This window comes from Prionailurus viverrinus, chromosome B3 (assembly GCF_022837055.1).
Source record: "Prionailurus viverrinus isolate Anna chromosome B3, UM_Priviv_1.0, whole genome shotgun sequence".
Lineage (NCBI taxonomy): Eukaryota > Metazoa > Chordata > Mammalia > Carnivora > Felidae > Prionailurus > Prionailurus viverrinus.
Genome location: NC_062566.1, coordinates 41,007,710 through 41,020,318, shown reverse-complemented (window position 1 = coordinate 41,020,318; position 12,609 = coordinate 41,007,710). Strand labels below are relative to the sequence as shown.

Here is a 12,609-nt window from a genome sequence, read left to right as displayed (position 1 = left end):
AGCTTGAGTTGGGGAGGGACAAAGAGAGAGGAAGAAAGAATGAGAATCCCAAGCAGGCTCCGCGCTGTCAGCGCAGAGCCCAACGAGGGACTTGAACTCAGGAATCCCCGAGATCACGACCTGAGCAGAAACCAAGAGTGGGAGGCTTAACTGAGCCACCCAGGCACCTGGGGAGTCTTAGCTTTTGAGTAAATGTCACAATTCCCACTCCTTTAACACACGTTTAAGTCTCAACCACCTAACAGCGCTGCCGGGAACCGCCCAGAGATGTCTATTCCACCACCCAGGACAACACAACCTAAGCTCTAACTCGAAATTTCCCTAACAGGAATAAAGGTTGGAAATGGCATTTCCAGTGTGTTCCCTAGAACGAACTTCCGCCCAGCCAGTACAAACGTAGAGAGACATCCTTAGGTGAGACCTACTCAAAATTAAGAAAAGGCATCCTACGTCTGTCTGATTTCTTAATGAGACCATTTTATTTTTGTTGATTTTAGAGAAGAGACCGAGATTTAAAAAAAAAAAAAAAAAGCCAGTAGGCGGAAAAAACAACCAGTTATTATGACAACCAAACGGGTCTGGAAAATTCAGCCAATCCACCTGCGGGAATGCCTCCTGCGTAGCCAATAGGAAGAGCGCGTCGTACGTAAGGCCGCCCAATGGGGGCGCGAGCAGCGCGGTATTTGAATCCCGTAACAAGGAGACATTGCGAAGATCCTAAGCAGAGCAGGCTGGAGTGCAGAGCTAACGGCGCCGCGGAAGCTTCTGTCTACCATCTCCGGTCCTCGTCCCTCCCTGGGTCGGGCTGGCACTCTTGCCTGTCCCTTCGCCCATGGCGCTACTCCGACGCCCGACGGTGAGTGGGCCCAGCCGACTCCTTCTCCCCCCCCCTTCCCCCCCTCCCCCCCAATGACCAGGGGCTTTGGCGGAGCAGCCCCCTCACTCGCCTCTAGCTGCCCCCTCTCTTCTACGCAGGGCTTCTTCCTCCCAACCGCAGCGCCGCTTTCCCGTTCTGCCGGGCTACCTTTTTTCCCCGCGGCCCAGGCCTGCGGCCTGTCCTCTTTTCGGGCCTCTCCCCTCCTGGGATCCGCTCAGGGTTCCCCGCTTTCGCCCTGGCCAGTCCCAGCCCTAGGGTGGGGAAAGTGTAGGAAAGCGCCTCGTAGGTGGCACCTGTCAAGTGAGCCTTTCCAGCACTGGACTTCTCAGCGAGCGATCCCGTAGTGCTCTTTGTTGTTAGAGTGCTAGCTAAATAAAGGTTGTTGTAATTGCCTTCCTTGTTCTCAAACTCCGTGGTGGGGATGGAGAGCACTGGAAGAAACGCTGTAGGTAGTCAAGTGTTCTGAATGTTTGATCAAATAACAGTTAAGGATTTTTCACATTTCGCTCTAAGTTTCCCATTTATTTCTGCATAGGAAGTCTCCCAGGCTAAGTTCACTAACGTACAGATTTGTCCCTTTCAAAAATTCAATTTCTTCAATCAAGTGTAAAAGAGATTTTACATTTAATGTAGAACAATATGGCAGACAGAGAGAAGGGTCCAGATTCATTTATTTCATCTTTGCAAAAATCCAAGTGTTAATGGTGTTTTGGAGATATATGTATATATATATACATATATATATACATATATATATACATATATATATACATATATACATATATATATATATGTTTGTTTTGTTTTGTTTTCCTGTGGGCTTGACTTGTACCTGATCTGTTTTTCCTTTGCTGAAAAATAGAGGGCCCTGACACACCTGAGTTCTATCTTCCTGGCTATAAGGCTGGTTAAAAGCTGCCAGTTTTCTCCTCCATATGGATTTAAACTTAGATTACACATAAGCATTAAAAGTTCAAATACTTTTTAAAATTGGCAGTTACTGCTGGAAAAAAATTGAAGAGTGTGCTTTTGAGAATCCTAAAAATTGAATGAATACAATCAATACTTAATTCCTATCCTTTTGTGGATGTAAGTTAAACTGACAAGTAATTTTTGTCTAATCTGTCCCATGAAGTTCTTCCATAGTCAAATTCTTGTTTTTAAATGTTTATTTATTTATTTTGAGAGAGAGAGAGAGAGCATGAGAACATGTGAGCACAAGTAGGGCAGGGGCAGAGAGAGACAAAAAGAGAAAAAGAATCCCAAGGAGGCTCCCCACTGTCAGTACAGAGACCTCTGTGGCTCCATCCCACCAACCTTCGGATCATGACCTGAGCCAAAATCAAGAGTCCCATGTTTAACCTACTGGGCCACCCAGGCGCCCCCATAGTCAAATTCTTTCTATTCAGGGAAGGCTTGAGTTTTCTTCTGCCCCTCTGTTCTGGTAGGTCCATTCCGTCCATTGTGGGAGGCCCATTCAAATCTCCTGTTGGGATATTTTTTTTAGGATTGAAAAAATTAGGACCCACAGTTTTTAGGGATAGGACATGCTGTTTTTTTTTCTCATGAAACGTTCACTTCTATAATAAACTTGTCTGTATGAATTGTTTTTTCTGGCAAGTTTTGTTTCTAAACATACTCTGTCTAAAGCAGGTTAAGGTCATCCAATGGTTTTTTATTTCATACCATTTCAACTTTGTCTGAATTTTAGAGTAAAATTATTTTACCTGTGAAAACTATTTCTAAATATTCTTTTTTAAGTATTTATTTCTAATGTTTATTTTTGAGAGAGAGAGAGACAGAGTGTGAGCGGGGCAGGTGCAGAGAAGGAGAGGGAGAGGGAGACACAGAATCCAAAGCAGGCTCAAGGTTCTGAGCTGTCAGCACAGAGAGAGAGCGAGAGAGCGAGCACGTGAGAGCAGGGTAGGGGCAGAGAGAGGGGGACACACGGAGCCCAATGTGGGGCTTAAACTCATGAATTGTGAGCTCATGACCTGAGCCAAAGTTGGACACTTAAGGGACTGTGCCATCCAGATGCCCTCCAAATATTCTATTCTATTCTATTCTATTCTATTCTATTCTATTCTATTCTATTCTGTTTATTTACATTTATTTATTTTTGAGAGACAGAGAGAGACAGAGTACAAGTGAGGGATGGGCAGAGAGAAGGAGACACAGAATCCGAAGCAGGCTCCAGGCTCCGAGCTGTCAGCATAGAGCCACACCCGGGGCTCGAACCCACAAACCGCGAGATCATGACCTGAGCTGCAGTCGGATGCTCAACGGAGTGAGCCACCCAAGTCCCCCAAGATGCTCCCTAAATATTCTTAATATAAGAGTGTCCCTGCTATGGCAGCCTCATTTTAAAAGGCAGTAGCTCTAAAGATCATGTCAATAGGAGCACTTCTTATTTGTAGAATGGCATAAAAATCAAAGCTAGTTTAGGTTTTAAACACTTGGACCTATTAAAGCTTTTAAATAGTGTTTTAATTGTGCTTGTTATTAATCTCTCTAAAGTTGTTAAGTAGATGGGTAGTATACGGAGATCTCTAATAAGTGGGTGCTATGTGAAAAATAATCCCTTATCTGTAAACTTTTTTTTTAATGTTTGTTTATTTTTGAGAGAGAGAGAGAGAGAGAGAGAGAGAGAGAGAGAGACAGAGCATGAGTGGGGGAGGGGCAGAGGGAGGGAGACACAGAATCCAAAGCAGGCTCCAGGCTCTGAGCTGTCAGCACAGAGCCTGACACGGGGCTCGAACCCATGAACTGTGAGATCATGCCCTGAGCCAAAGTGGGACACTTAACCTACCGAGCCACCCAGGCACCCCCCTTAAACTCTTAATGAGAGTATTTTACAGATAAGCTGGGTAAGTGATTTGCCTAATTAAGAGTGATGTGATCAATCACTCAGCATTTTTAGACTTTCTAAAATGTAGTTTCTCCCTCTTACAAGTAGATATCCACGAATTCACCTTTCCCAAATCAGTTCTGCATTTGGTACCTGACATGAGCAAAGTATTGTAAGTTGTCTTCACTTCTCATTAACTCTTTTTTTCTCTCCCCTCTTTTTTTAGGTGTCCACTGATTTGGAGAATGTAGACACGGGAGTTAATTCTAAAGCTAAGAGTCATGTGACGATGAGGCGGGCAGTTTTAGAAGAAATTGGAAATAGAGTTACGACCAGACCTCCACACATAGCTAAGGTAATAGCCATGAGGATTGTCCATGTGTACACTAGGCTGATTGTGTATAGCTCTGAGGAACACCACTGACTTTCTTGCCCTGTTACATTTCTTTTCCCTTGTAGAAAACTCAGAACACCAAAATACCTGTTCAACCCGCCAAAACAAATGTCAACAAACAACTGAAACCCACTGCTTCCGTGAAACCAGTACAGATGGAAATGTTGGCTCCAAAGGTGGGACGGTTTGTATTTACACATGTACTTAATGAAATAGCTTGTTTTCGGCTAGACTGCAAAGGCGCCGTTGTCATCACCGCCACTTTTGAAGAACATTCATAACTAGAGCTCTCCTTTGAAACAGCAGAGTACAAAATGAGCATATCCATCCTTTTAGTGATGGTACCTTAATGTTATTCATAACAAAATTTTGCACCGTTTCCCCACGTTTTATATATCTCCCTAATCTCATTTGAAGTGAGGGATTCCTCTGCCTTTTTCTCTTCCTCCTCTGCAGAGGAGATGCAGATGTGGACTTCTTATAAAATCATTCAATTTTGGCCGTTTGCATACTCGTTCATACCGTAATGGTCCCCTTACTGCGTTTCTTTTGACCATTTTCCTGCAAGGGGGTCATTTTATACTCTCGCATAGATGTTGACTGCAGTACAGTATGAAACTTTTGTCATATACTGTATTCAATGTAACTAGCAATAAGGCAGCAGAGGAAGGGGTCTCTGTCTGCAGACAGCTTGACCTAGAATGAAACAAAGCATTCCTAAGCTTGCTTTTGTGTGGAAAAGCAAAGAGCTGTCCATAAGTGCTTTGAAGTGACAAAAAATACACCAATACCAGTTGTGGGCACCTTCCAATGTTCTGAAAAATCACTGATTTCTGCTAAGCACCACAGCCTGAAACCGAGCATCTGAGCATGGGAGACCATCATCCACAATCCTGTAGGGAGAGAGACGAGAACCATTGGCTCAGTTGTGATCATGTGATGTTCAGCACCACGTAGTACTTGTATTGCAAGACATCGCTCATTTATCAAGTTAAAATTTATTAGAAATATTTGCTCATCTTGCAGAACATTTGCAGAACAAGTTACTCGCAGTCCAAGGTTTTACTCTATATATAATATACAGTAATAACATTTATAACATTGTTTGAAAATTTTCAAAATAACACATTGGATATATTTGAGAAATATATGTATTGACCACTTAATAAACACATCCAGTAGTGTTAAGGCTGATAAAGAGATATCTTGCCTTGATATCGCTCTTATCCAGAAGGAGCATATGTACCTAAAATTAAATTAGTAATCCCAGGGAATGATGCCAGATGCCCCTGGGCAATGGATGATTGAGCATCAAATGTCTGGGGTAGATGGGAGTACCATCTTTCAGAAGGTGCTTGTACAGGAGGGAGAGAACACTAAGGGATGGAGTGGTTGGAGGAAACTTCATAGGTGGGATTTTTAAGGATAGGGAGATGCTAATAGTAAAGAGCACCTTATAGGAAACAAAGCACAACAAGAATCAAGGCACCAAAGCAGAAATAGGCCTATAATTTTGTCCTGTGGGTAAAGAGTCAGCACATCTAAGCGGGGTCAGAAGATTTGTGTGAGTAAGCAGAAAATAAAGTTGGGAAAAAGGTTGCATTTGGATTTGAAAGCCTTGGAACTTGGATTTTATCCCATTAGGCAGTGAGGAAAGTTTTGAGGAGGTGGGAAATGATGAAAGCAGTATAGACTGGCCATGGAAGGGACATAAATTAGGAGGTATTGCAGTTGTCCATGCTAGAGCTGATGAGGGTCTTGAACTAGCTCAGATCACCCCTAAGCACTCACCCATATATGCCAGTGTCTGTAGGTGCTAAGAAACAACATTGAGTATGTTGGGGTGTACCCGCTCCTTTCAGGGACATCGTGCTCTATTTAGAAGGAATTCTTTAGCTGTGTTGCTTAGAGTAAAGGAATAAGAATAAGGAATAATTTTAAAAAATGGGAAAGTCGGGAAAGGGAGGGGAAGTTCTGGGGAAGGCGGCTCATTTGGCTTTAGATTTGTTGAGGTGACAGAAACATCCGCCGGGAAATGGAGTCAGAAATACACCAGCAACATCTGAAGGAGAGGGGCCGACTTGTGAGCCTTCTCCTTGCAGGTGATGGTTGCAAGCATGTTGCTATTAGAAAGCCAGGAGAGAGCATCAGATCAAGAGCTAAAGCTCGGCACAAACACTCAAGACTGACCTTCCTTTCATAAGCCTTTCCTTGAAGGTTTCTAGTGACATCCTAGATGCTAAACCCAAAGCAGCTTTTCAGCCTTATCTCCAGACCATTATGCAGCATTTTATATGGGTGGCTGTTTGAATGTGGTTCCTCCCACCTGTCAGGAAGGCAATTTGGCAGTGTTATTTCAAATGGTTATTCTCCATACCTGTTTTTAAAATTTATCCTAAGAAAATGATTAGAGGGACACCGAGGACTTTTCATTAGTTCTGAAATGAATATCTCTTATATAATAGGGAAATAGTAGGAGATCAGTTAAAGTTATTTATTTATTTATATTCAAGTAAATTAACAGAGTGTTACATTAGTATCAGATGTACCATATAGTGATTCAACAATTCCATACATTAGTCAGTGCTCCTCATGATATGTGTACCCTTAATTCCCTTCACCTGTTTCACCCATCTCCCACCCACTTCCCCTCTAGCAACTACCAGTTTGTTCTCTATACTTAAAAGCCTGTTTTTTGTTTGTTTGTCTCTTTTTTGTTTTTCCCTTATTTACTTATTTACTTACTTATTTAGTAATCTCTACACCCAACATAGGACTTGACTCACAACTCTAAGATCAAGAGTCACATGCTCTTCTGACTGAGCCAGCCACATGCTCCATAGCGTTTTTCTTTGTTTGTTTGTTTTGTTTTTCTTTTCTTTTTTTTAAAAAATTTTTTTAAATGTTTGTTTATTTTCGAGAGAGAGACGGTGAGCGGTGAAGGGGCAAATAGAGAGGGAGACACAGAATCCGAAGCAGGCTCCAGGCTCTGAACTGTCAGCACAGAGTCCTAGGTGGGGCTCGAACCCACGAACCTCTGAGATCATGACCTGAACCAAAGTCGGCCGCTTGACCGACTGAGCCACCCAGGTGCTTCTCTTTCGTTTCTTAAAATCTGCGTATTAGTGAAATCACATGGTATTTGTCTTTCTCTGACTTCCTTCATTTAGCATTAGACCCTCTAGTTCCATCCATGTTCTTCCAAATAGCAACGTTTTATTCTTTTTTTTTTTTTATGGCTGAGTAATGTTCCTATGTGTGTCAGGGGTGTGTGTGTGTATTTGTGTGTGTACACCACATCTGTATCCATTCATCTATGGATGGACATGTGGGTTGCTTCCATATCTTGGCTATTGTAAATAATGTTGCAGTGAACGTAGGGGTGCATGGGACACCTGGGTGTCTCGGTTAAGCAACCGACTCTTGATTTCAGCTCCAGTCATGATCTCATGGTTTGTGGATTCAAGTCCCAAGGCGGGCTCCATACTGATGTGCAGACCCTGTTTGATATTTTTCTCTCTGTCTCTGTCTCTCTCTCTCTCCCTCTCTCTGACCCTCCCCCCTCTCAAAAATAAACAAACAAATAAATAAGCTTTAAACCTAGGGGTACGCATATCTTTTCATTTTCTTTGGGTAAATATCCAGTAGTTCCATTACTGGATCAGCTTAAATGCCTTTTGCCCTTAGCAAAGTGTCAACACTGAGGCAGCTGAGCTCCCAGAGGAGGGTCACTCTGCCTGTCTCAAGGACTTGTCAATGTGCTGTAAGTTGTAAGGAAATTTAATTTTCTTCTTTTGTCTTTATATCCCACATCATTCCCCCTGAACAATTTTGACCCTTAAATCTTCAAGGTTGCTAAGGGTGGAAGGTCTTATCTTCTGTAACTTCTTCCTCCTGAATGAGTAGCATAGAGATGTCCTTACCTATGGGTCAACAGTGGTCAATTGGGGATATATATATGTGTATATATATATATATATATATATATATACACATATATATATATCGCAGAGGCCTTTGAATCCAAGGGAGACCACATGTATGGATCTTCTGAGTGGAAAGGATCATCTGTCAGCTTCAAGTTATGGTAATGAAGGAGTCTCAGCACCAGGTGAAGAGACATGGGAGAAAACAGCAAAACATGATTAAAATTAACAAAAAGAAAATGAAGCCCAAATAAGAGTCCTTTGATAGTTGACAAAAATCCTCCTCCAGTCCAGGAGTTTAACCAATCATTAAAGGGAAGAGAGGGATCCTTTAAGGCACCAGTTTGAGTGATCATGTCAGTTAGAAACCCAGAAATATTTTTGTGGCAATTTAGAATGTATACGTAGTATTCTGTTTTTAGAATAGCACAAGTTCCACCTTGTGCAGCAGTTGAAACATCTAATGTCGTCTTGTTTTGTAAAACTGCTTTACACATCTGTGTTACGTCAGTATTTAATAGGGAAATGCTATTTTGAGTGTCATTTAGGGCTTTGACTATGTTTATTAAGAACTTCCATGTGTCAAACAATATCCTCCAGTCCTAAAGAGGTAGCAAAGATGGATACTAGGTGGTCATACCAATGAAACACACAGCGTGTCCACTGTTGCTGTTGTTTTTAAAGTTTATTTATTTAGAGAGAGAGATAGTACGAGTGGGGGAGGGGCAGGGAGAGGGAGAGAGCGGATCCCAAGCACAGTGGAGCCCAGTGTGGGGCTTGATCCACACTGGATCAAGATTGCGAGATCATGACCTGAGCCCAAATCAGGAGTTGGACACTTGCTCGACTTAGCCACCTAGGTGCCCCTGTGTCCACTGTTGTTTTAAATTTGGAAGGTTGGCTGGTTTGGTGAAGGTTTTAATAATGCATTCGTGCATTCGGACAAAACCCAGAGTACAGTGGCCTATCCAGCCTGGGTGGGGGAAGATATGGCAACTAGTTAGAGCTGCATAGCCACTGGGTCCCTTAGGAGCCAGTCATCTAATTCTGGGCCTCGTTGAACAGTAGGCAGGATTTCACGGGCCATTCGATTTTGGAGGACCATCTTTCCGGAGGACTGTGGTTGTCAGGCTGAATGTAAATAGTAATTTTTTAAGGCCCAAACTATTTGCTCAGTTATTTATGCGATAAAAAGATAGTCCATTGTTACTTTGTAGGGACCAGGGGAGTCCAAACCTAGGGCAGTTTCTTCTAGCAAGGTTTTTGTCACCTCAGTGGTCTTTTTACTCAAATCAGTAGCCTGGAATAACTGTATATTACCTTCTGTTGGTTATTTGGCAGGGGGTGGGTGGATAAAGATTTTCCCCTTATTATTAACAAGCTAGTCCTGTGCAATTTTTTTTCTTTTAAATATCCTCAGTTCTTGGGCTATGTGAATTTCTTGGTCTGAATAGACTGGAATTATGGATTTTTTTTTTTTTTTTTTTTTTTTTTTTTTAGAAAGAGAGCACATATGTGAGCAGGGGAGGGGCGGAGAGGAGGACAGAAGATCTGACGGCTCAGTGCTGATAGCGGAGAACCTGACATGGGGCTTGAACTCATGAACTGTCAGATCATGACCTGACCTGAAGTTAACCAGTTGAGCCATCCAGGTGTCCCTGGAGTTATGGACTTTATTGGAGTTGAGACTGGCATAAAACTTTTGCCAAGTTGTTGGCATAGAATCTATGACCTATAGATTCTAAGGTCATATCCTTTTGATGTCCTTTGAGGTGAATTACAGCTACCTCCTTAGGTAGGTGTACAGTCTCAAGAAGAGTAATAATTTGGGGGCCATGTTTGATTAGAGAGTGATGGCTTGATTACAATCCCCTTTTCTTCCAAATCGCTCTGTGGTCATGTAGGACTAGGAAGGCCTATTTAGAGTCAGTAAAGATAATACTTTTGAGGCCCTTTGCCAATGGTAAAGCATGAATGAGTGCTATTAACTCTGCTTTTTGGGCAGGTGTATTTGCCTGGAGGGCTTTGGACTCCACAGTCTGAGTTAGACTGACTTTAGCATACCCAGCTTTTCTTATCCTTTTTTCTGTGAAACTACTGCCATTAGAAACTACTGCATTTTCAATAGGGAAATCTCAACTCTGATTGGCTAGAATAAATAAGATCAATAATCTCTGAGCAGTCATGTTCTAACACAGAAGTATGATGATCCGGTTCAGGCAAAGAGTATCTGGGTTTAAAATTTGATAAGTTTTATTTCAGGTGTATCTCTAAACATAGTCTGTATTTAGTAAGTTGACCTCCCTTCATCCATTGGTAGCCTTTGGGTCTCTAAGACATTCTGGACCTGATGTAGAGTCATTACTGTCAGGGACTGTCACATAGTAAGTTTTGAGGCTTCTTCGACCTCAAAATTGAGGTTAAAGCCTCTATTTGCAATTGGACATCAAAAGAGGTAGTCCCTGGGACAAATATGAGTAAGGAATAAAACCATCAAGAAGCCTTCTTTGTTTGAGGCCCAGCCTTAACAGTATCTTAATTATGAGGAATCATTGCTAGAGTTTCCTCTAGCAGTGTAGGCTTAGGAGGAAGAATGGGCCTATTCAGACGATCATCATCCAATATGTCCAGAGGAGATTTATTAACCTGGTTGGTGGTTAGACACATTCTGCAAGAGGCCCTAAGTCCAGATCCTGATTTAGGGCCATAAAAGCCTGGACACAGGGGGCTTCAGTCCGTTTGTCCTGCTTCTTGCGTAAGAGATATAACCAGGGGCGCCTGGGTGGCTCAGTCGGTTAAGCGTCCGACTTCGGCTCAGGTCATGATCTCATGGTTCGTGAGTTCGAGCCCCGCATCAGGCTCTGTGCTGACAGAGCCTGGAGCCTGCTTCGGATTCTGTGTCTCCCTCTTGGTGCCCCTCCCCTGCTCACGCTCTGTCTCTCTCTGTCTCTCAAGAATAAATAAGAATAATTAAAAAAAAAACAAAACAAAACATTAAAAGAATAAAAATAAAAAATACCTAAAAAAAAAAAAAGAGATATAACCAATAGATCCTACTAAGGCCATGGAGTGTTACAGAACATCAGTCCTTTCCTAAATTTTGCAATCTGAATTGTTTGCAGTGGGTTAAAAGGCATTCCAAGAGAATCCTTGGGGACTGAAGAAGCTCCCATGCTCCTAGAAAAGCAAAGAGGGTCCACTACCAAAATTTCCCCCTGACTCCCAGGTGGCATCCCACGCAAGATATGTCAAAGGTTCTGGGTGTCCAAAGTGACCTGCGGCATCCCTGGAATGAAAATTGCTATTGATTACCATACTCCTTTGCCTTGAAGGCAGTGCTGCCCTAAAAAGCCCTGTGAAAGGCCCTGTGGAAGTGATGCTAGTGTCCTCTGCTTCCCCATTGCCTCTTAGGCTACAAATGGGTGCCTGGCATATGGACCACAATACTGTGCCATGCCTTGAAAGCTGTGCCTTAAAGAACATGCAGTGAAGGCCATGCTTTAGTTGACCTTGCCTTGACAAGAATGCTGTGAAGGCCCTGCTTTAGTTTGACTTGCCTTGAGGAACCTGCCGCTTTTAACCCATGAAAAACACTAAAGTTTTACAAGGGGAAATTACCCAGTTTTGTAGTTCAAGTAGTTAGTTGGGAGAACAGTAAAGAAAGAAATCCATCATGGTCTAAGCGACATTCCAACACATGGAGTCTTTACACCCAACTTCTCCAGGAGACAGTCCTCAGTTGGTCTTTAATTCAATCGGGTACTGGTTTCGGCTGGCTCTGAGTGGACATTTTGCAGCCAGACCAGAGATACGGAGATATGGAGAAGATCACATGAGACCAGTGAGGAGGGAACCTCACACAGGAGTCTTAAGATGGCAGCCATGCTAGTCGCTTGGATGGCTGTCCTGTGCCCAAGACAGGCAGCTTTGCATAAGGACAGAAATAAAGAGAGGGCATCAAGTTTCTGGGTCTTATTACCATTCCATGCCATGCCATGGTACTACCAGCCAAAAGGTAGGCTTTCTCCTCCCTGTAGAGTAGCCACGGGCTAGAGGATTGCAGCCTGAGTAATTGACTTGAAAGTGTTCCAATAAGACTATGCTCTTTGAAAAGCCCTGAAATGAAAGTAAAGGAAAAGAGAAAATACCAAGTTGGTACTGAGGCTCAGAGTCCAGATGAGAAGGCTCAGTCCCATGTTGGACATCAAATGATGTGAAAAATGGGGTTAGGAGCCCAAGAAAGAATTTTTGAGACATTTTTGGTGCAAAAAGGTGGTTTTATTAAACCACCACAGGACCTGTGGGCAGGAAGAGCTGCACTGGGGATGCGACCGGGGAAAGATTATATGCTTGCAAGTTGGGAGGGGGTTAGGGATAGGGTAAGTCTCTGGCTTTAAGGACCTTGAGGGACTAGTTGCTGTTAGGGAAAGGTCATTCATTACTATTTAGTAAAAAGCTCAGTTATGAGACCCTTCAGATGTATGTCAGAGGGCCATAAACTTGGAGTGTGTATGATTGCCAACATATATCTTGTTGGGCGGGGGTAGAGATAAAGGAATTTCTA

General features: G+C 42.8%; 1 protein-coding gene across 1 annotated transcript in view; it reads left to right on the top strand.

The window, feature by feature from the left end:
- The first annotated feature begins 668 nt into the window (after window positions 1–668).
- CCNB2 (cyclin B2) overlaps window positions 669–12,609 on the top strand; it is a 33,887-nt gene continuing 21,946 nt past the window's right edge. Inside the window, exons 1-3 of the mRNA XM_047864632.1 lie at window positions 669–856; window positions 3,952–4,080; window positions 4,185–4,295. Of these exons, the coding sequence (XP_047720588.1) occupies window positions 833–856; window positions 3,952–4,080; window positions 4,185–4,295 (264 nt within the window). The 5' untranslated portion in view covers window positions 669–832. The remainder of the gene's footprint in view (window positions 857–3,951; window positions 4,081–4,184; window positions 4,296–12,609) is intronic.